Consider the following 24,848-nt stretch of genomic DNA (forward strand, 5'->3'; position numbering starts at 1 on the left):
ACAACAAACAGAGCAACATTAAAGATCACAATCAGTCTCCACTCAAGTTATGTTGTGCAATGATTTACGAATAGCGCACGAAATGGGTACAAGGAACTCGGCATCTGCCATCTTACCTCTACTCCGTGATACATAGCCAACATGCAAGTAGAGGCCTCAAACAAGACTATCCAGCAATGCGTAAAGAACAGACTTGTAAAGAAAAGCAAGTGGACATATGAGTCGCCTGGATTTCTATAGGCACTATCGCACAACTGTTCGAAAAGCAACCGGGGAACCCCATTCTCCATGGCCTATGGGACAAAAGCCATCATTCCCAGCCCAAGTTATCACGATGCCTAACTTTTATACTGACGAACAAACCACATTGGAGACTTTGCCGAGAAACGCAAAGAATGCGGCCAAGTCGGGCTTGCCGCCTATCAATAGCATATTCGGTTGTACTACAACAAGGGCGTTAAACCTCGAAGCCTTCAAGTTGGAGATCTGGTTCTAAGAGAAGTGGTCTTAAGAGAAGTCTTCAAGAACACAAAGTACCAAGAGAAGGCAAGCTCAGAACAAACAATTTGCAGCACATGGATGGAACTTGGATGACCAAAAGGTTGAATATCCCCAAGCTTAGGCGTACTACTAGGAATTTCAACACCCTAGCCTGCGCGAAGACAAGTCCATGGAGAACTAATCTCTTTAACGCCCCCACCATATTCGTCATAGATGATCCTCAATGTAAAACTTACATAGTATCATCTTTCTAAATAACTGCACCAGTGATTTAATTCTCCTTCCCAGAGATATGTAGGCAGTCATTTTCATCATCCAGTGAATTAAGGGGCACTCTCCTCTTAATGATCTTCATATCATACTTTCCCAATGAAGCACTACTCCCAAATCTCATCACATTTCTGTTAGGTTTTGAACTTCCGTATCATGATAAGGATACCTAAAAAACGTGGATTGAATCAATTAGAAGTCATGACCATGTCAACAACTAATCTCCTGGAATTGAGGGATTGTGGGAGCGTTAAACCTTATCCCATTTTGAACGTGAAAGATAATAGGTATTAACTGATCCCATGATAGCTGGGATCACGTTAGGAATATAGCCTATAAATATGAACGTCCCTGCTCACCAGAAAATACGTTCACTCGATCACTAGACTATCGCTAGTATTGGACATAAGGGCTGTGTGAGTAGAAGACTTGCTGTTAACTTCCTTTCAGTGTGTTCGCATTACCTCATGGCTTCTGCAGGTATGTATATATATACACTGATTCATTCATTTGAATTATCTTATTGTTTATCGTAATCTTAGTTTGGGACTAAATGCTTATTCTAACAATTGGTATCAGAGCCTTTTAGTCTCACTGAGATTCAAGTTTTTGTATATATGTATCTATACTTCATAGTGTTCTTCAGTGACTGCAGAATAAAGGAGGATCGTGTGTGGATTTGTTTTCTTAGTATAATTGATCGTATGAACTACATCAAAATGGGTTCATATTGAAATGTTAAACTAAGAAATCAGAAGTATGGGAATTCGTAGTTCATTTAGTCATAACATGCATATAAGATCTTCTAAAGAAGGCAACGTATGAATGGTTCGATTAATGGAATAGGGCATAGTTTGGTGAATGGTTAACTGTGTTTCGAATTCTTGTCTAAAGACTTGAGTTTTGAAATATTTTTAACAAATAACTAAATGGCTATGCATGGATTAAGTTCTTGCAGTAAATGTTCCTCACCCAAAGGTGTTGTATCTTACTGTGTTTGCCCTACTTCATTGTTTTCATAATGTCTAATTTCATAGCTTCTGCAGTGAATCCCACTTCAATGAATTTTTCCTCTATTGAGCCTTTAAGTGGAGGAAATTACAAAAAATGGAGACAGGATGTGGAGATTATTCTTGGACTAATGGACTACGATCTTGCATTGAGGGAAGATGAACCACAAGCACTGGATAACAATAGCACCGTTGAACAAAGGCTGAAATTTGAAAAATGGGAGAAAGCGAATCGCATGGCACTATTGGTGATCAAATGATCCATTAGTGAAGCTGTTAGAGGAGGCATTCCTGCAACTGACAAAGCGAAGGATTTCCTGGAGGCAATTGAGGCAAAATTCAAGGTTTCAGAGAAGGGAGAGATGGGAAACCTCATGACTACCTTGACAACTCTGAAATATGATGGGAAAGGCACTGTCAGAGAACACATTCTGAAGCTAGTGGAGGCTGCTGCGAAGCTCACAGACCTGGAGGTTCCCATTGATGATGCTTTTGTTGTTCATATGGCCCTTAATTCCCTCCCAGATGCATATGAACAACTGAAGACGTCATACAACACACAAAAGGAGAAGTGGAGCCTGAATGATCCCATTTCCATATGTGTTCAAGAAGAAAGCAGGATCAAAAGGGTGTCAAATGAAACAGTGAATTTCATAAAGGCAGAGACTACGAGGAAAACTATCTCGACATCTGGTAAGCCATATAAACCTTTTTCCTATTCTCTTGCTGCTGGAAATGATACTCCATCATCCTCCAAGGGATCTCAAGGTTTTAAAGGCAACATTGAAAATATTAAATGTTATTTCTGCAAAGAATTTGGTCACTTGAAGAGGGACTGTGATAAACGAAAGAAATGGGCACCTAAGAAAGGTAATAAAATTGAAAATGTTTTTGTCTGTGTTAATGTTAATCTTGTTGAAGTCCCTCCAAATTCTTGGTGGTTTGACACTGGTTGTTCGGTGCATATTACCAATTCCTTGCAGGGGTTCACAAGAAGGGAAATTTCAAGAAATGAGGTCTATGATGTCCACGTTGGGGATGGGAATAAAGTAGCTGTGGAGGCAATAGGCACCCTAAAGCTCAAGTTGTCAAGTGTTTTCGTTTTACAGTTGCTAGATGTTCTTTATGTTCCTAGGTTAACTAGAAGTTTAATTTCTGCTTCAAAGCTTGTAAAAGACGGTTATGCTTTTGTTGGGGATGATGAAAGTGTACGGATTTATAAGAAAAGTAATATGAATCTTTTGCTTGGTATTTGTTTTTTAAACAATGATCTTTGGAGGTTGAATTGTCAAGTAATGTTAAATTCAAAATGTTTGACAGTGGAATCAAATTTATCTTTGAAAAGGTCTCTGACTAATGAAGGGTCTTCAATGCTTTGGCATAGAAGGCTTGGACATATTAACAAGCAAAGATTAGAAATTCTAGTTAAAGAACAAATGCTTCCAACGTTGGATTTTAATGATATGCAAAATTGTATTGACTGTTGGAAAGGGAAATTAACAAACACAAGGAAAATTGGTTCCACAAGAAGTCTTAACCTCTTAGAAGTCGTCCATTCAGATGTTTGTGGACCTTTCTCCACGCAAACAATCTGCAAAAATGCCTACTTTGTGTCTTTCATTGATGATTTTTCTCGATATGCATATGTATATCTGATATCCGAGAAAAATCAAGTGTTTGATTGTTTTAAAAATTTCAAAAATGAAGTGGAAAGACAACTAGAAAAGAAAATTAAAATCTTGAGATCGGACCGTGGAGGGGAGTATTATGGCAGGTACACAGAGAAAGGTCAACAAAAGGGTCCAAATGGCCATGTTCTTGGAAGAAAACGGGATTCAAGCTCAGTATACTACTCCCGGAACACCACAGCAAAATGGTGTAGCCGAGAGAAAGAATAGGACCTTGATCGAAATGGTGAGATGCATGATGAGTAGGACTGATCTTCCTATGTTTCTATGGGGTGAGGCTCTTAAAATGGCAAATTATATATTGAATAGAGTCCCAAGTAAATCCATGCACAAGACTCCATTTGAACTTTGGACTTCAAGAAAACCTAGTTTGAATCACCTTCATGTATGGGGATGTAAGGCAGAAGCAAAAATGTACAATCTTGAGGCAAAGAAACTTGACTCTAAGACTGTAAGCTACAGTTTTATTGGTTTTCCCGAGAGATCAAAGGGGTACAGGTTTTATGCTCCAACCTTACATACGAGAATATTTGAAACAAATAATACAAGGTTTATTGAAGCGGAAGAATCAAATGGAGATAAGGCTCGTGATTTTATTTTTGAAGAAGAAGAAGAGGCTGTGACAACAATTTCCCCAATGTCATCAACCAAAATTGATTTTGCAACTTTTGACACGCAAAACCAAGTCCATGAAGATTTTTATCAAAGTGATTTTGGTGGGGCTACTGGTTTCCAGCATGCATCAAGCAGCAGCAATACACAAGTCTGCAACATGCAATATAATGGAGATGAAAATCATGGTACAACTACCATGCAATCAGTAATGGTTCCTGCAATAAGGAGGCAGCCTCAACGTACAAGAAAGTCTCCAATTTCAGGAGATTTTCTTGTTTATGTGGGAGAAGCTGAGAAACTAGAGAAGACTGTCGATGACTCACTTGATTTTCAGCAAGCAAATGGAGATAGAACTGAACATGAGGAAGGCATAGAGATTGATCCAGTCACCTTCAAGCAAGCGATGACAAGTGAAAAGGCTGAGCAGTGGAAGATAGCCATGCAAGAAGAAATGGACTCCATGTATTCGAATGGAGTGTGGGTCTTGACAGAAGCAAATGAGTCCATAAAACCCATTGGATGCAAATGGGTATACAAAACAAAGAAAGACTTAAAAGGAAAGGTTCAGAGGCATAAAGCAAGACTAGTTGCAAAGGGGTATACTCAAAGGGAATGATTGGATTACTCTGAGACATTCTCACCTGTTTCTTCAAAGGATTCTCTCAGAATCATCCTTGCTATAGTTGCTCACTACAATCTAGAACTCCACCAAATGGACGTGAAAACTGCATTCCTAAATGGAGTGTTAGATGAGGAGATTTACATGGTCCAGCCACCTGGTTTTGTTGAAATGGGGCAAGAACAAATGGTGTGCAAACTGAGAAAGTCGATTTATGGGCTGAAACAAGCTTCCAGGCAGTGGTTCTTAAAGTTTGATGAGAAAATAACCAGTTTTGGTTTTGTTGAAAACAAAACTGATGATTGTTTGTATCTCAAGGTATGTGGCTCGAGGTTTATCTTTCTAATTCTATATGTTGACGACATTTTATTAGCAAGTAATGATCTTAATCTCTTGCTGGAAACAAAGAAACTACTGTCACGAACGTTTGAAATGAAAGATATGGGTGAGGCTTCCTTCGTTTTGGGTATAGAAATTATTCGTGATAGAAGCAGATGCCTTTTGGGTCTTTCACAGAAGACCTATATTGAGAAAATGCTCAAGAGGTACAACATGCAAGATTGTTCAAAGGGTGAAGCACCAGTGAGCAAAGGAGATAAATTAAACAAGTCTCAATGCCCTAGTAATGAGATTGAAATGCGAGGGATGGCTAACAGGCCATATGCGTCTATCGTTGGCAGTCTATTGTATGCTCAAGTGTGCACTAGACCGGATTTAGCCTTTGCCATAAGTATGCTTGGAAGATTTCAAGCAAATCCAGGAGAAAAGCATTGGACAGCAGCTAAAAAGGTTATGAGATACCTGCAAAGGACAAAAGATTACATGTTGGTGTATGGGAAATCTGAGAAATTAGAATTGGTTGGCTACTGTGATTCTGATTTCGTAGGTTGTGAGGATGACAGGAGGTCCACGAGTGGGTTTATTTTCCTGTTGGCTGGCGGTGCAATATCTTGGAGAAGTGCAAAACAAAAAACCTTGGCCACTTCAACAATGCAAGCTGAGTATATTTCATGTTTTGAAGCCTCACAACAAGCTAGCTTCTTGAGGAATCTCATCACTGGAATGCAGGTTGTTGAATGCATAAGAAGACCAATTGTCATTTTCTGTGACAATAAGGCAGCCGTGTTCTTCTCCAAAAACAATAAAAAATCTTATGCAGCGAGGTTGATGGACGTGAAATATCAGTCAGTGAAAGAAAAGGTGAAGGCTGGGATAGTTTCCATTGAGCACATTAATACATCGGAAATGCTGGCAGATTCTCTCACAAAACCTCTTGGAGTTGGAGTGTTTAAAGATCATGTTACGTGCATGGGTGTTGTGGAATCTTTTGATGCTTATGTGATGCGTGAATGAAGGTTAACTTCTCTCATCATTTTCTGTTTTCATGAAAGCTTAATAAGCATGAGTTATTGTATTCATATGTTGGTTTATTTTATGACAATGAATTCAATATGATTGTTTCGACTACTGTGTATATGTACAAATATATATGTGCAGTTTTATGAAATGATGAATTACTGATCAAACCAAGGTTTAATGAGCTGGTCGTTATAAAAGGCTTATCGTTGGAGCTAAATAAAAGCTTGACAATGATGTTTGGCTTGATCAGTGGGAGTGTGAATGAATGACATGTTGAATATGTCTGCTTGCTCTGTGAATATCATGCATGAGCAGTTTTGGGGGATGTGATCTCAGAGTGTTAGTACAAATTATAACGTACGAATTTTCTGGGGTTCAACTCTTTGAAACTCTTCATGGCAGATATGAATTGTTGTATGGTTGAAATGATTCAAGTGATCACTGAAGGGATTGGTTTAATGCGTTGGACAAGGAACATGATAAGCGGAAGTTCAAAAGTGGGAGAATGTTAGGTTTTGAACTTCCGTATCATGATAAGGATACCTAAAAAACGTGGATTGAATCAATTAGAAGTCATGACCATGTCAACAACTAATCTCCTGGAATTGAGGGATTGTGGGAGCGTTAAACCTTATCCCATTTTGAACGTGAAAGATAATAGGTATTAACTGATCCCATGATAGCTGGGATCACGTTAGGAATATAGCCTATAAATATGAACGTCCCTGCTCACCAGAAAATACGTTCACTCGATCACTAGACTATCGCTAGTATTGGACATTAAGAGCTGTGTGAGTAGAAGACTTTCTGTTAACTTCCTTTCAATGTGTTCGCATTACCTCATGGCTTCTGCAGGTATGTATATATATACACTGATTCATTCATTTGAATTATCTTATTGTTTATCGTAATCTTAGTTTGGGACTAAATGCTTATTCTAACAATTTCTCCCAAATTTCGATTTCTCATTCCAAAATGGCTGTACGGACTCACTGTCCGAATCAAAATCCGAGTCGTCGGAAGAACTCTCATTTCTACGCCGGGTGGTACCTACTCCCAACATAATTGCCACCCAAATTACTCAAATTTACATTGTCCCTGTTTCTCGCCAAATCACGACATTTCGATATCAGCTTCCTCAGGTCCAGCGGCGGCGCCGCAATCGATCTCGTTGTTCCGTCCGGTCGAACCGACGGCGACGGTTCAACAATCGGCCCGTCCTTTTCGTTCCACAAATCTTCTGCGCCTTCCTTCATGAACCGATCGGCAATTGCCCTCAGGTGCTGGTTCGGGTTCATCGGGTTGTGCCCGGTTCCAGTACTCGAAAACGGGTCGGGGTTTCCCGCGACTTTGGCCCGAATTTGGGAGCGGAGGCTGGCCTCGTATAACTGTTTCTCTTGGTCTAAAAGGCGTTTCTCTTTCTCTTTGGCTCGCTTTTCGTGCATGCGCTTCCATTTCCACTTGCTGACGCCGCCCCGGAAGGTCCGAGGCCCGCCGCCCATGGGTCGGGTCAGAATAAGCCTGCAGAGAAGCTTGGAGAACTGTCTCGGACGCTCCATGAGCATCGAGGCGGACATGGTTTGCGGTCAGCAGGGTCGGATCCACCAATGGACAATGGGGCTGTCACTGGTCTGTCACTCAGAGAGTCGGCGATCAAAGAGGAGGTATGAAAGGGTTTTAATGGTTTGGGGTTTAAGAAGGACGTTTGGGCTAGGCCTACATTCGGGTGTTGTTGGGCCCAAATTGACCCAAACTGACATCTGGGTCGTGGGCATGACCCGGTTTGATCGAATCTGAGCCTTTTATTTTGATACCTGAAATTCAGCGGCTGTGATGAATTTTTATAGAACAAGCTGATCTTAAAGAATGAGTAGGGTATTTGACCCAGCTCTATCTCATCGTTCCCCATCGGCTATCATGTTTCTCATGCCAACGTCGGCACATACGAAGTTGTGGGGGGATGACCGTGGGGTGACAGACGCATTTAATCCTTCAAGCTTCTCAGCATCGATTCGGATTGGGTGGAGATCTGGAGTAGAAGGAAAGAGAATAGGCATTATTTATTTTTAATTATAAAGGGTTTTTCTAAAGTGGTTTAATAAGCAACTTACTTTTAATTATTTGTTTCAAATGGTTTGACTCAAAATGACATAATTTTCACAAGGACTTTTAAAAACCAAAATAATCTTCTTCTTCTTAGGTAATAATTTATAGAACCTGTAGCTGCCGGTCCGCCGCTACACTATTTTCCTCCGCTACATGCCTAAACTTGGGTGGTCCTCATTTGTCGTCACAACGACATATCAAAGCTTCTTGATGGTCCCGAAATCAATTGAGTCCCTTAATGCATCCACCATTGGACTTGGGTCATGCTTTGAAATCTCCAAAACTGAAACTTACACAGTTAGTGGTGGCTATACGGTCATTAAAAGCTTCACAATTCATGTATTGCTTAGTCTTAAACATAGAAGGTGAAACAAATGTAGTCCCATTGACTTGAACTTGACCACTTAAGTCTTGATTGTAAATATTCGTGACAGAGTGACTTTAAAACTCATTTTGCATTCTAAATTTTCTATAATGAGAAAGAATATGAGGAGTGTAAAATGAGATTTTTAAAATCCTATTAATAATTCTCTTTCTCTTAACTTATAGTTTTTGAATTGAAAAATTGAATAAAACAAAAAACAAAATAATTTCATACGACCCCTCAAGTCCAATTTCTTAGCCACCCAAATTCTCCCCAGTTTCACCAAATCCAATTTCTCTCCCTCTATTGAAAAATGTTTAAAGAAAAAAAAAACTTTTGAACATAAAAAATGGAAAATAAATACATAAATAATGCCACTTTTCCAATCCCATGAAAAACCTACATGCTTGGGTCTTCACTAATCTTCTATATATAAAGCCAATGGAAAAGTGAATAGGGATTTTGGTGTCACCAAGTTTTAACAAAAATATTTGGATAAAAATGCCCCCAAGACAAAAAATTTCGAAGGCATCCCAAAATAATGCATCAAATAAGGCAGGGGCATTGTCATCATTTTTACAGTATTTTTTTTTATAATAATTATTTTTTATGCTGTTTTTTTTTAATTAGTGCCTCACAATAGGCTAGTAATAAAGTGATTCAATTTCTCTTTTTTCAAACAAATTCAAAACATCTTAAGAAGCATGTAATGCCGGTTATAAAAAAAAGGTATTTCACGGATAGTAATAGTAATGTGATTAAATTAGTTGTCAAATGATTTTTTTCTTTTTAACAAACGATATTATCTACACTAAGGGGAGGGGGTGGGTTTATGTGACAACCCGTTCCAAATTTTACGTTTTTATTTTATTTTAAAAGCGTGAATTTACGAAATTGCCCTAGAGGCAAGGACTTTGACTTCCGTTAACCATCGACTTGAAAGATGTGGGACTTATTCTTTTAGCATATCCTCGTAGTACTCATTGGTACGAACTTATAGGCGAAAGCCGTTTGCGAGTCCGGATTATAACGGTATAGTTACGGACGTTCGAAATTGGTTATTCAAGGTTAGTGTTTATTTAAATTAAATCCCCACTTTGTGGGAGAAGCCCAATCAGAAATGGAGGGAGAAGAAAAGAAAAAGAAAAAAAAAAGGAAAAAAAAAAAAAAAAAGAAGGGAAATGGGTTTTCGTCCACCCGCACCCACCGCGGGTGCCCATTTTCCAAAGCCGATTCCGGCTAACTCCGGTGGAGTTTTCGATGCCACCACCACCATCTTGAAGCTCTCATTCCTCTCTACAAAACCCACCCAAGAACCACCTTGATTAACCATGGTATGAGGCGGTTTGAGGCCACGAAAGTTGACGAAAATCAATGGTGCTCCGGCCACCCTTCTTGATTTTCCGGCAAATCGGCAAAGCAATGGCCGATGCCACCACTTGGGCTTTGTAGCCCATCATCCCAGGAGCAAAACCCAACCAACCTTGACCCCGTTGGACCACCGTAGACGACGAATCGACGTCGGGAAGTTTTAGGCACCCGCCGGCTTCGTGGGCAAAATTGACCATCTTCCGTCCACCTTTGGACTTCGTGGCAGGTATGAAAGTTGCTCCACTCACTGAGATCTTTATTTCTGTGAAGTTTGAGAATTTTTGGAAATAGTTAAATGTTCCGGCGAGTCGGGGCGGCCGACCGCCACCCGCGGCGGCGCGTGCGGCGGCGCGTGGCCAGTGGGCCGCCAATGCTATTTCTAGGCTATGTCAAATGTTTTGAATTCAGTTTTGTCATTTGAATGACGTAGGTTGATAGTTGGAACCTAAATTCGTTACGATACGTTACTTGATAAAATGTGAATCGATGATCCGACCGTTGGATCGTCACCAAAATTGGATACATTATAATACGTAATATTTAAAGATTATAGGAATTTACGGATCGGGAATCCGACTTACGGATCTTCCTGAATTGGATTTGTAAGTTAGTAAAATAAATGTTCACGGCCACTTGTTTTAGGCAATTGGCGGAGATCTGACCGTTGGATCGTAATGAAATTTTAATATGTTATTCTAGAAACATATTGTGGATCGTTGGGAGTTGTGGATTGAAAATCTGATATGCGGATCTTCCAGGTCAAGATATACAGGGTTGTAAACCCTACCGTCGATCTTTGATCGACGGTTGACTTGTGGTCAATGGGTATCAAATTATTTCAGAATGTCGTTGAGGTTGTGTTTTATGTGAATTGCGTATTCTACGGATAAGAGTTCTGAGATGTGATTTGATAATTGGCCACAGGGACCGATCATTCAGGACGCCTCGATGCGCGTGCTAGAGAAGTATAGCGTGGACTCCAGGTGAGTGGATCTTTTCCTTTTTATTGTGCATATTATTGAGAGTTCTATCGATATTTTTAAATTGATTAGGTATATTACCTTCATATAATTATTGTGAATGCTTGAAGTACCTATATGAACTACGAATGGCTTGATCCCTGGTTAGGGTACGTAGGCAGTCTAACGAGACGTTAGATGCAGCCATAAAATATTTGAGACAAAAGCCTTATTTGGGAAATTGAGTAATGCGAAGGAAATTGATAAAGACAAGTTTTAGTTTTGTGAATTAGTTAGTTAATTAGTGTTAATTGGGTTATTATGGATAATTATCCCTGAAAATAAGTAGTTCGGGAGTAGAGCGTTATTGATTGTACATTTCACACCGTATTGTTTATAATTGAAAATGCTACAACATGGTTGAGTTTTAGATTGCATCATGGTATATCCATATGTATACTACTTGCATATAATTATTGGGAATGCTTTCAAGTGCAAAGGTGGACGCAGGACACCCAGGTAAGCTTCAGGTGAGTATATGTTGATGTTAGTGATGGTAGTGAGTACGATTGTGTTGAGACATAGTATAGCTCATAAACCTGCACCCCGGTGTTAGTGCTCCCGCCCGTGGCCAGGGCACAGTCCTTCACGTGATGTTCACCTCACGCACCTTACGCTCACCTTGGATTCAAGGTAGGTGCACAATCCTGTCGTACAGACCACTTTAGGTGGTTCCGACTCGTAGGTGACCCGCGATTATTCGCCCAGTCTTCACGTGATCGTAGCACTTGAGCTTATTTATTTACACCCAGCCCTGTCGTACAGACCACTTTAGGTGGTTCCGACTCGTGTGCAGGTATACTTATTGAGCTATATGCTAGCCAGGATTGATAAGATATGGATAAGTCGTATAGGTCACTAGAGGTGGCTCCGACTTATATGCTAGCCAGGATTGATGAGATATGAATAAGTCGTACAGGTCACTAGAGGTGACTCCGACTTATATGCTAGCCAGGATTGATGAGATATGGATAAGTCGTACAGGTCACTAGAGGTGACTCCGACTTATATGCTAGCCAGGATTGATAAGATATGGATAAGTCGTACAGGTCACTATAGGTGACTCCGACTTATATGCTAGCCAGGATTGATGAGATATGGATAAGTCGTACAGGTCACTAGAGGTGACTCCGACTTATATGCTAGCTATGATTGATGAGATACGAATAAGTTGTACACGTCATTTTAGATGACTCTGACTGATATATCACTTTGTATTGATTTAGTTCATTTGGCTTACTTATTAATGTATGGTGGAGTTGATGGCAAACCGTGGTTTTGGTCATTTCCGAGTATGGTTTGGATACATGTATATATGTTGTACTATCTTATGGAAAACGATACGGGTTTTACATTTAGGGGCATTACTTTTAAAGAGGTAGTAACTTTGGGAAGCTTGGTTTTATTGCTTACTCACACCTTCTGTTTGGTGCCCTCCAGGTTTTAGCTGCTGAGTTTGTATCGACAAGAATTTGTGGCGAATCTTAGTATTGATGAATATTTTTGAGGGTATGATTCTTACCCACATTACTGTACCTTACTTATGCTCTGACATCGCGCGTGAAATGGGTTCGCTCCCACTTGTAGCGCACTCTGGTATTTAGAAACTTTTGGATTCAAATTCATTCACTTTTTATACACTATCACATTTTATGGCTTCGTCACCTTCTAGGTGTCGGCCAGCACAGCTCGATTCAGGGTCCAAGTGGACTTTCTGGGTCGGGGTGTGTCAGTTTAGCCTCATAATAGGCTAGCAATAATATGATTCAATTAGTTGTTTATTAAATATTATTTTCTTTATTTTTAAACACGTTCAAAACATCTTAAGACGAGTGTAATGCTGGTTATAAAAAAAGGTCTTTCGCACGTGAATAATAATGTGATTAAAGTAGTTTTCAAATATTTTTTATTTTTTTTATTTTTAACAAACGATATTATCTACACTAAGAGGGAGGCGAGTGGGCTTAGCCTCACAATGAGCTAGCAATAATGTCATAGCCCGTCCCGAAATATTTGTATCGATGGCGTGAAATTACTAAAGTACCCTTGAACTTTGTGGCGTTTTGTGGTTTAAGTTTTGGTTGTGGACCAATATATTAAGTCCCTAATATTTTGGAACCAATTAGGAACTTAAACTTAGGTTTGTTTTTGTGTTTTTGGTTGGCTGCAACCTGGACCACACACTCATACACAACCTCAACTCGTTGACCCCCTATCTCTCTCTCCTCTCTCTCGGATTCTTTTCCATCTCCGTACAACTGTACGGACAAACCTCAAACCAACCCTTCCAGTCGTAGATCGAGATCGTTGTTGGTGTTTTTGGACTCCTTGCAAGCTCAGGAGTCGATCCATACCTTTGGTTGGACGTGAAACCTTTGAAAACCCAAGAACCAGAAATCCCGATTTGATGTACTGTTCATGCAAACGTAATCGTGAAGTTTTCCGTGAGTTTTAAGGTTCTAGGAAGCTTTAGGACATCTTCACGAAGCTCGGGGAGTAATTTTGAAGTGTTTTGGACATTGGTAAAGCTCGGATTGGCAAGTTGCAGAGGTGACCAGAATATCGAAGGATTTTTCGAAAAATTTTCGTGGATTTTAGTTCGCAAAAGTGGTAAGAATGTGTTCTATTATTTAGAGCTTCATTTTGGTGAAAATTTCATGGATTTTGGTTGAGAAATGAAGAAGATATTAAGGTTTAAAGTTTTTCCAGTTTCCGGCGACGGCGACGGCGACTGTCACCGACGAACCGAGGTTGAAGACGACGAAATATTCCGTCAAGTTTGACGTAATATTCTAGCGGCATCAGGTTAGTTTTAACGGAATATGCTACTTTTTAACGGAATATTCCTAATGGCGTTAACGGTTACCGTTAGGCATGCCAGGCACGTGGCAGCGCGTCTAACCGTGCCTTGGCCGACGCGTGGCGGCACGTGGGACGTATAAAAAATTATTTTAAAATATGGGGATGTTCATGAGGTTGAGTAGATGACGTTGGTATATTTAAACACCCCATTTGAGCATTGTATGAGAAGTTATTACCTAGTTTTGTTTATGTAACGTTTATATAGTTGTTTCACATATAGGTGAGACCTATCTTCGGGACGAGCACAGTCAATCGAGGCTTGGGGGCTACGACCCTTCCACATATCAGTGGGGGGGGGGGTTTGGTTTTCCGTATATACCTATATACTTGAGATTTTTCCCAGAAAATCGATTTGAATGAAATTGTGTTTGCCATGCCTATTGATTTTATGCTTAGACTATGAATTTGTATGATTTGTGCATATTGTGATTTGACGCGATGGACGCTCAGGTAAGTACCAGGTGAGTTATAGATTGTTTATGTGAATTGATGATTATGTGAGATGTGTTGAGAGCTCATAAACCTGTACCCCGATGTTAGTGCTCCCGCCCAGAGTTAGAGCACAGTCCTTCACGTGATGTTCACCTCCCGCACTTGAGCGTATTTATTTACACCCAGTCCTATTGTACAGACCACTTTAGGTGGTTCCGACTCATGTGCAAGTATAGTTGTTGAAATGTAGATTTGAGCCGTACAGGTCACGTTAGGTGACTCCGGCTATATGGATGAGCTCTAGATTCAGCCGTACAGGTCACGTTAGGTGACTCCAGCTGACATATCAATTGCATTGATTTATATCACCTGGCTTATATATTTTTATGCTAAGATATTCGACATGGCATATTTGTGAATTTTCTATATGCACATGTGACATGTACTCCTAAGCACAATGTGTTCTCAATAAAAAATATGTCAAGTTTTAATGAAGTTTCAATTCTAAATCTCTTGTTTTAGGTCACAACTCAACCAACTTTTGTTTCGTCTTCAATCATTTAGGTGTTTTAGTTAAATTACTTGTTTGCTACGTCTACAGTTTCTATGTGGATTTGGCTAAAATAATTACATGTATTTAATACAATCAAGTTCTGAACATTGAAATGCATACATGAAAAACATGATTTAATGATTACGTTTTATGAGATATTATGCTTACTGAGAATATTTTGAATTACCATATTTTATCAAACACATGTTTTTTACAGTATAGATGATGGATGACTTTATACTATGAAGATGTTTTTGAGATATATATATATATATACCTATGTTTTGAAAGTCTATGTTCAATGGTTTTGTGCTTATCTAGTGGTCACTATACTGCCACGGGCGATGATTATGGTTGTTGGTTGCGGGTCGAGAGAAATAATCTCTAGCTTAGGGCTGAGACACATGGAACTAGCATTGGGCCGAGAGAAATAATCTCTGGCTACGGGCGCAGAGACATGGAGCTGATATTGGGCCGGGAGATATCGTTACTGGATACCACTATTTAGCCCATTATATACGAGATATGTTTTATGAAAGAATTTTATGGCATGCTAAGGTTTCGAAAACCTATTATATATTATGCTATTGATGTTTTCATAAAACTTTGGGGGTTAGTATGTTGATAACTGTATCAGTAATATATATATATATATATATACATATATATAAATATCAACTTGGTCTACTCATGTTTGTTTTGTGCCCCCTCAGGATTTAGATTCGAGGCATACGATCATGGCATAAAGGCTCTTCCGCATCGGTATCTTCGAGTCCTTTCGGTGTAGGACCCATTATGTCACATCCCAGCCCGGGGTCCACCACATCCCGGGCCCGCTTCACCACTGTAGCACGATATTGTCCGCTTTGGGCACCGACCACGCCCTCACGGTTTTGTTTTTGGGAACTCATACGAGAACTTCCCAATAGGTCACCCATCATGGGAGTGCTCTCGCGCGCTACTCACTTAACTTCGGAGTTCCCATGAAACCCGAAGCCAGTGAGCTCTTAAAAGGCCTCGTGCTAGGTAGAGATGGGAATATACATATAAGGATCACTCCCCTGAGTGATATGGGATGTTACAATCCACCCCCTTAGGGGCCCGACGTCCTCGTCGGCACACAACGGCCAGGGTTAGGCTCTGATACCAAATTGTCACATCCCGGCCTGAGGTCCACCACATCCCGGGCTCGCTCCACCACCATAGCACGATATTGTCTGCTTTGGGTCCCGACCACGCCTTCACTGTTTTGTTTCTGGGAACTCACACGAGAACTTCCCAATGGGTCACCCATCATGGGAGTGCTCTCACGCGCTACTCGCTTAACTTCGAAGTTCCCATGGAACTCGAAGCCAGTGAGCTCCCAAAAGGCCTCGTGCTAGGTAGAGATGGGAATATACATATAAGGATCACTCCCCTGGGTGATGTGGGATGTTACACATTCACTTATTCATTCAATTTTATATTATTCCTCTTTTAGTGTTCTAGTTTAGTTGTATGCCCTGAATACTTTCCTTAAATGCACATTCATTATATTTAAATTTCTATTATTTTATTCATATTCATAGTTCTCTTGCATCCTAATATGGCTTCGTCACCTTCGGGTGTCGGCCAACACGTGTCTACCCTGGTGTTCAAGGAATATCAGGGTCAAGCGTGTCATGGTGACACGTTACGACTATCAAAATCCTCAGACCCAGGGGATTTCCTTGTAAACATGAAAATTCCTATGACAAACGAAACAAGAACACATGTACAGAATAATATTTGTTTTAAATGAATGTTTAGGGTTACAATCTCTTATTCCAAAATGTGATCATCCGATTCGATCTCCTGGGTTGCGAAATGTACGTGTAGGGTTGTTGATCTGGGGGTCGTAGTGACTTGTTCTCGAACCAATGAACGTTGCAAGAGTTTGGCTTGAGCCGGTGGAAGAACCTGCATGTGTAGTGGTGCTTGATGGTTCTTCACAAGTGTGGCGAAGAATGCAAAGAGCTTTTTAAATCTTTTGAGTGTGTAGAGTTTTTGGGAGTTTGAGCATTTGAGTGTGAGGATGCGCGTGTGGACTTGCTTCCTTCTTTTTGCCCACACTTAAGATTAGCTTAACTAGATTAATCGACTTCAAACCTTATCCTGAGAAAGCCAATCCAAGGCTTATAGGAGGGAGTTGAAAACGACAAGCAATTATCTCTTTCTTTCTCCATGTCTTCTGCCTCGATTCGGATGATGCGTTCTGCTTTATTGACTTTATGAATGAGTGCCTAGTATTTATAGCCAACGAATTGAGCTTGGTTTGAAAGACCCAATCTCAATCCCATAATTTGGCAGGCTTAGATGTGTGTGGAAAGCATGCATCAAAGTTTACAGGGTGAGCAAAAATGCACCCCAAAAACAATGCCGCCTTCAATTTGTCAAATCCATAAAAGAACATATATGCTTGGGTCTTAATTAATTTCTTGAATTCCAAATGAATCTGGCCCACTTTTGAGGATTTTGATACTGTTCATTTTTACGAAAAATCACATTTTTACGCTAAAAAGTCAATTCTAATACTATTCACTTTACCCTTTATTTTGCACTTACTGTTTAAACTTAAAATTTTCAAACCCTTTTCATTAGTTTTTCTAATAAAATACTGTTGTCATGCTTATGAAAAACAATCGTTGGACTAAAACATTTAACGTGTTAAGAAATTGACTATAGAATTATCAAAGAGACAGAGGTCACTTCAAACAATACTAATATTGTCTTTAACTTTTGCTACGTCTCCAGTCATTTGAGTGTTTTAGTTGAATTTCTTGTTTGCTGCGTCTTCAAGTCCCTTTTTTGGATTTGGCTACAATATTTACCTATATTTAATACAACTACTATTTGAATATCGTGATGGTAAATGTACATGTAAGTATTGTAATCAAATCCAAAATTTAAATAAGAGACATTTTCTTACGGACAATTCTTTAAATTGATAATATTTTTAGACCAAAAGAAATAAAATTCAACTTAAGTGATTAGGAATGCATATTCATGCCAATATGACAGCGGATGAATTTTCTATGTTGAGGCATATTTAGAGTCATTTTTGTGTGTTGTTTGCTTATTTTCTGTTGATATAATTTCTTAGCAACAATTTGACATGTGTGGTTTAAAGATCTAACGATGATCTTATTCGTGATTAGTTTCATGTTTTTCAAAGAAAAAGAGCGCATATTCGTTCATACAACTTGTATTCATACTCATCTTCCCTAATATCACTTGTGAAAAACACAAGGATTAAGTACCTTTTCAAACATTATAAACAAATTATCTAATGTTTTAAAACAAATTTCATATTTGTTAAACCATGGTTAATAATTTCGTAAGATGTTTATGCGGCAACAATGGACTCACTTTCCGGCTTAATTGGGAAAGACTCTCTCTTGCAACCAATATACAGTCTTAGTGGTATCACCAATTCATCCATTGGATACTAGTCACATGCTCAAACATTACCCCAATAATATGAGAGTGTCTCTTCTTACTTAGATTCTAAGCTCGTGCCACGTGTAAAATTTGACAAAGAACACAACAAAGAATAAACAGAAAAATGAAAACCACCAATTTCTTGAAATCCAAATGAATCCATATGACTGAACTGGATATGAAACATCGTTGAACAATAAATATGATTGAAGGAGAAAAACTTTTACATGAAAATGGTACATCGCAATTGTGACGTTTTGTGCCACTGACCATACTACATGTAAGTTTCTTTTTATTTGGTATTGTATTAATAATACAAATGTCACAATGACAATGAACTCATATCATATAAGTTGCTCCCTAACCGAAGAAAATTGAAAATAGAATTCTCAAACATTTGATAATGTCACGGCATACGTGACCATCTCTGACAAATGATAAATCAGTAGCTTAGTAATTAAACTATAAATAGCCTAAGAACAAGAGATGAAGAAGCACTTGGAGTAGTCCCTCTAAATCATCACCACCATCCACATAGCTAACATTTTTTTCCTCCTCCAAATCTCCAACAAATGGCAGAAACAACCACCAGTTTTTGAGTCCAAGGGGTACATCAATCTTTCGTTTAATCGATCCGCATCCTCTCCTGAAGTGCTACGTGACAACGAAGGATCAGTAACGATGCTTAATTAGTGATCACGGTTTTATTAATATTCTTTCTTAACAGAATTGCAGTTGTTACTGGAGGCAACAAAGGGATTGAATATGAGATAAGCAGGCAATTAGCTGCTCATGGAGTTGGGGTGGTGTTTAACTGCAAGAGATGTGAGGAGAACAGAAGCTGTTGAGAAATTGAAGGCTTCTTATGGCCTCTATGGGGTAGTATTTCATCAGCTTGATGTAACTTCCTCAACAAGCATTGCTTCTCAGGCCGAATTTCTCAAAACTCAAGTCGGAAAGCTTGACATATTGGTAATTCCCGTCTCTAACTACGAATCTTGTTACGATGTTTTTCCTATGTTTGAGTCTGCCGACGAAAGAAAGGGATGCAGCACGAGAACTTCCAAGGTCTCCTTATCACTTGGTTAAGCACTAAAAGAAGTAAATACTTTTACAATATTGCAGGTAAATAATGCAGGAACTCTTGGATCCATAGCACCTGATGATGTAAGTCAATAGAACTCGGTTGTTTTTTGTACATCATTTTGGAAGTTTGTATTCTTCTATCGGCTGCGTTGGATAATCATTACTCTAAAGCTTCAGCTATAAAATGGGTTAATCATGTCTACGAAGTTAACTACTAACAGCGTTTCTCGCTACTAATAACACCGTTTCTCGTGTGCAACCCCATCATGCACGCGAAGGGGCAGACATATATACATGACATTGGTTGTAGCTTGCCGAGAAGTGGCTTGCTCGCTCAAAAGCCCCGGGTCGATCATGGGTAAGGTACGGCTGGATTGAAGAAGACTTTCTAGCCATGGAAATACCTGTTGGAGTATAAGCCCCAACCCTTCCGTTGTCCACCTTCGTTTGCTTAGGAACCCTACTTTTACACGGTTCGCCTCTCACTCACGGTCGAGCTACTTCGTCACTCAGAAGTTTCGCTTCACTGATTCTTTATTTTGTTCACATAGTACATAGAGAGTATAATTAACTTTTTATTTCATTGACAAGAGAGAATAATGATGCAGCTTCAACGTTCCAATGCCGGATCCGACAATGAAGTTGTGAAGCAAACCTATGAGACAGCAAGGGATTGCCTGAAAACAAACTATTATGGAGTTAAGCAACTTACCGAAGCACTTATTCCACTGCTTCAAAAATCCAACTCGGCAACGATAGTCAATGTCTCCTCCTCGGTGGGAAAGCTAAGAGTACAGTACCGAAACCCGAATCTGAAATCCATCAATGCTATGCATTCCCAATTTATACAAACAAAATGTTATCTTATGTCATCAAACTGACAACATAACATGACATATAGAAATGTGGCAAGATAACATTACCTATATAACGACGCATTCTGTTGATATAAAACTATTGTATACGAATTTTTGTTCATTTCTAGTGTTTCAACTGCATGTCTAAGTTTGGAATACCAAATGAGAAAGCAAAGAGGGTTCTAGGAGATACTGATAGCCTCAGAGAAGAGGAAGTGGACAACCTAGTTGAGGAATTTATGGAGGATGTGAAGCAGAGTTTGGTTGAAGCCAAAGTCTGGCCTGCCAAGTTATCTGCCTACATCGTATCCAAAGCAGCACTGAATGCTTATACAAGAGCCTTGGCAAAGACGTATCCCGACATTGCTATGAACGCAGTCAGTCCTAGTTTCACCAGAACTGACATAAACGAGAATACTGGGATGCTTACAGTTGAAGAAGGCGCAAAAGGTCCTGTAGAGCTAGCTTGGTTGCCTGACAGTCGAGTTTCTGGCCTCTACTTCGAACAGACTGAATTGTCAACCTTTGATTGAAATTTGCGATCATGATACAGTAACTGTAGTATACGTAGGTAGATATGTGTGTGTGTGTGTGGCAAGAACATGATAGAAAATAATGCTTCAGACTTTAGTCTCAGATAAGTAAAGAAATGATATAATTTGTTTCCGTAGCATCACAAAGCATTTTTATACAATCTTAAGGCAGATAGCCTCTAGGTAGCAAGTACTTCCCCATTGTATGATGGAGCACTTTCTTTGTTTAAATTCTATAAAAGAAATCACTCACAGGTTGCTTGAATGCATTTTCAGGACTACATAGTTTCTTCGTCCCTAAGAGCGTTTCTCATAGCAGAGGTCCTCTTGTTAATTTTTGGAACGGACTCTTGCAGCATTTCTTCTTGCACAGCATCCCACGAAATATATCATAGACTGGCATTTCACAAAAAAAAGGAATGTCATGGCATCAAGCACTTACAGGAGAAAATTGATCTTAAATGATGGTACAACCGTAGAACGCAAGTTATTGCAGTCTTCTCAACAGAGACTAACTATATGAATATAGTAGATGTTTATTCTCTAATCTTTAGCCATGCATCACATACAAAATGTCTACTCTTGTTCGTTAAATTTTGGAAATGTTTGATAATGTTATAATTTACATAGTTCAGCTTTTGTTATTAAGTAAAGAAATTTCAATGGTTGTGATTGAATAAATAGAGAGAATGCCTCACCAAAACAACAAACAGAGCAACATTAAAGATCGCAACCAGTCTCCACTCAGTTTTCATGTATTGTGCAACTCCAGCCCTTGAAAATGATTGACGAATAGTGCTCAGAATTGATTAAATTTATACACAAGAATACAGGAAAAACGAGAAGAGACAAAAAAATTGAGATAAAGGTGTGATGATTACTTGCAGGAATCACAATTGTAACACTTGGTGTCCCGGGCATTTTTGTAAAGTTTGCAGTCCTTGTTTGAACTAACTGGATGGAAGCTCATGTCATAGTATGACGCATTAACAGCAGGATAACCGCATCTAGGAATAAAGTTGAATCCCAGCAATTGGTAAATCAGTAACATGTTATCTAGTATGTACCATGCACTTCAATTGTCTATTTCATATACTTAATTATTTTATATTATCGTCTCATACTTTTACATATTTGTGTTAGTGAATGCTTATCATCTCAGTTGTTGTGTTTGCGCCCGGGGGGGGGGGGGGGGGGGGGGGGGGGTGGCGCGGGCGGGGGGGCACTTTATTTCTTGTTGACTGTTTTGTGTAGTTCATGGAAGTTTAATAGTTTATATGCATATTTCAGACTAGTGAAACTCCATCTTAAAGCAGAAAGACAGTCAGGAGGATGAGGCGACGGAAACTTACCAAACAACAAAAGACACAGAAATGAAAACAAGAAGTATGGCACCTACTCAGATGGTGGTCGACAACAACCAGCCTCCACAGGGGTTAGCTTTGCCAATTTGTATTGCTTCAGAGTCTGAATCCAACAAGTGAAGTGAAAGAAATTAAGTCAATCGGAAAAAAAGAGAAGGTAAAGGAAATCACAACAATATTATGCAGACAAATAAGCAATTTAAACAAGCTTGAGAAGTGCACCTTATACTTTTTTGGTAGGTCGTTGCAGTCATTAGATTTCACAAGACAACTCTTTAAGTGCTTCCAGTTTTGCGTATTGTTCAACTAAAACACGAAAGAGAGCAACTGATATAAAAAAAACGCATAACAAAGCGGACACTACATATCATCATTAAACTGCAAAAGAAAAAAGGAACTCACTTGTTTTAGAAACCACGGACTGTAATCATGGAGTTGATACTCCTTGTACCTGTCCATATGAGAAAAAAGAGGATGAAAAAATGTTTTGTATTTTATTCCTACAGTGGTTAGAAGTGCATTCTTTTGACGAAATAAAAATTGAAACTTGTGCTTCTCTAGATGATTTGAAGCTACTAAACTTTTACAGCTGCAATTTTCTGTAACCTAATCATTTCAAAGTTCTGGTCAGACAATATTTCAGGAGTAGATACCACAAATCAAGATCATGCCCTCCCATAAAGCAAGTCGAGTGACCAGAAAATAATTTGCATACCTCAAGCCAACCACGCTATGACCAGAGCCATTATTTGTGACAATGAACCTGCAAGTAAAGGCAGAAAATTATGCGACGTCTAACTCATACACACAAATAAAACTGGGCCCTCGTACAAATATTATGAAACTGGTACAATGAAAACTAAACCGTTAAGGAGCAAATATTGAATTGGGTTGAACTGCAGTCATTCAAAAAAATCACATGTAAGGTTATCAACTATCGAGAAAACATTTAAATACTTATGGAAGATCACAATCAACATTATCTTCACAGACAGAATCGAGAACAGAAGCATACAGACAAAAATGCAATTGAGCCCCTGTATCAGCTTGCATTTGAGAATGATGAAGTACTTTCCAGAACAAAAAATATATGCAAAAGCATGCCCACTTCATTGTGACTACCACAAGTCTACAATTTTCTTAAACTCCCGATCAAAATGTCAAACTGCATAAAAGTACCGACTTCTCTTATATTTTCAAATACATATCCTGTCAACTGGCGTAGGAAAAAAAAATTCAGACAATAGATGGATGGGATATGAAGTACAAACTGAATTACGAAGAGTGTTGAGCTCCAGATGATGTTTACTTACGCTAATACCGTGAACACCAGGATTCCCACCAGTATGAAGCACAACAGAATCAGATACTGCACATGAAAAGTCAAGGAACAAACAAGAACGAACGACCGCAAAACAACCTCGATCAAAAATCAACCAAAATTCATTTACTAAGGATACAATCCACAAGAGTATGGAGCTATTTTTCATTGCACCCAAGAAGCCGATTATTGATCTAACAGCCAAAGCACACAAGTATAAGTAGATTTCTCGAGATCAATACAAAGTTAGAGAGTGGAATCGAAGAATTCATAAGAACTCGGGTGTTAAAGAAAGCAAAGCGTACATTAAAAAGATGACTGCACCAATGCCTATAACGGGGAGCGTGAGGGATCTCCGACAGCCATCGTGATGAGTACTCATCCACACCCCGAAAACTACGACAACAATTGCTAAGAGCTGCACACCAAACATAATAAGACATCATCAAATTTATGTACAGAACATATAAACTAGAGCTGCTCATTGGTTAGCTAACCAGCTACACAAATTTCAACAGATTCTCTCCAACAATTTGAATGACAATGTAAGAGCAAAGACTGAAAATTTTGCAAAACAAACATCAATCTGGTAAGAAACAATCAAATTTAGGATGACAAAGACAAAAACCAAATCACAGTTTCAAACTAAAACCCATAAACAGAACCAAACCCATCCTTAAAACGAACAAATACCCAGAAACGGAGCAAACAAAAAAGGACAAAATAGAAGCAATCTTTTCAGTTTTTTTTTTTTTCAGACAGATTTTTACAGAATGATGAAAACTTTGAAAGATTACCATGGTGAGAAAGTTGACCCATCTGATGATAAATGTGCTTGTTCCCATTCCCATTTCTTCCTTTTTTTCTTTCTAAATCCCCCCTCTCTTTTTTTTGGTACCAAAATCTAAATTCCTCTCACGACTTGAACTTTTATCAAAATCTAATCTTTCTGAACTTGCAGAAAATAAGAAGCAAGAGAGGAGAGAAATGTCAGAGACTTCTTCTCAGGCTCCGAAGATGCATTCATTACAAATTGGCCACTTGCTTCTGCGGCTCTGAGAGCTGATAAAGTGGCACTTGAAGTTTGAAGCAGAAAGGGGCCCAAAGGGGATAATGCAGAGTTCAGAAGGGTATTTTGGTCAATGGACAACCGCCTGCCCATGGTTCATGATCCACGGGATTTACCAGCGGACACACGACACCGAGATAACCGAAACAACAAAGGCAAGCGGTAACTCAGGGTCAAAAATTAACTCGAAATTGATGTTTAACTTGCAGTCAAAGGTGAAAGTATAACGTTGACCGCTGTCGAGGTAGTTCGGTTCGCTTTAGGCGACATGGCTTCGGTGCGAATCTATGTCACACAGCTTAGATTCTTCAGACATTTGTTACCAGACACGACAACAACTTTCTTTTATTTTTTTTATTTCGGTAATTTGTTGAAAATACAAAATGGATT

The 24,848-nt window shown here is 39.2% G+C and overlaps 1 protein-coding gene and 1 pseudogene across 1 annotated transcript; one reads left to right on the plus strand and one right to left on the minus strand.

Annotated features, from left to right (window-relative positions):
* The first annotated feature begins 7,669 nt into the window (after window positions 1-7,669).
* On the plus strand, window positions 7,670-21,101 carry LOC137710046 ((+)-neomenthol dehydrogenase-like; annotated as a pseudogene).
* LOC137711095 (tetraspanin-10) lies at window positions 20,778-24,454 on the minus strand. Its single transcript, XM_068450298.1, has 11 exons — window positions 24,187-24,454; window positions 23,695-23,807; window positions 23,529-23,583; window positions 23,382-23,437; window positions 22,784-22,831; window positions 22,471-22,519; window positions 22,291-22,374; window positions 22,104-22,171; window positions 21,586-21,711; window positions 21,403-21,478; window positions 20,778-21,100 (listed from the first exon to the last, which is right to left on the minus strand). Exons 1-11 carry the CDS (start codon window positions 24,238-24,240, stop codon window positions 21,035-21,037), a joined length of 795 nt encoding a protein of 264 aa, XP_068306399.1. The 5' UTR covers window positions 24,241-24,454; the 3' UTR covers window positions 20,778-21,034.
* Between the last annotated feature and the right edge of the window lie 394 nt (window positions 24,455-24,848).

The sequence above is a fragment of the Pyrus communis genome, chromosome 12 (assembly GCF_963583255.1).
Source record: "Pyrus communis chromosome 12, drPyrComm1.1, whole genome shotgun sequence".
NCBI classification, from domain to species: Eukaryota; Viridiplantae; Streptophyta; class Magnoliopsida; order Rosales; family Rosaceae; genus Pyrus; species Pyrus communis.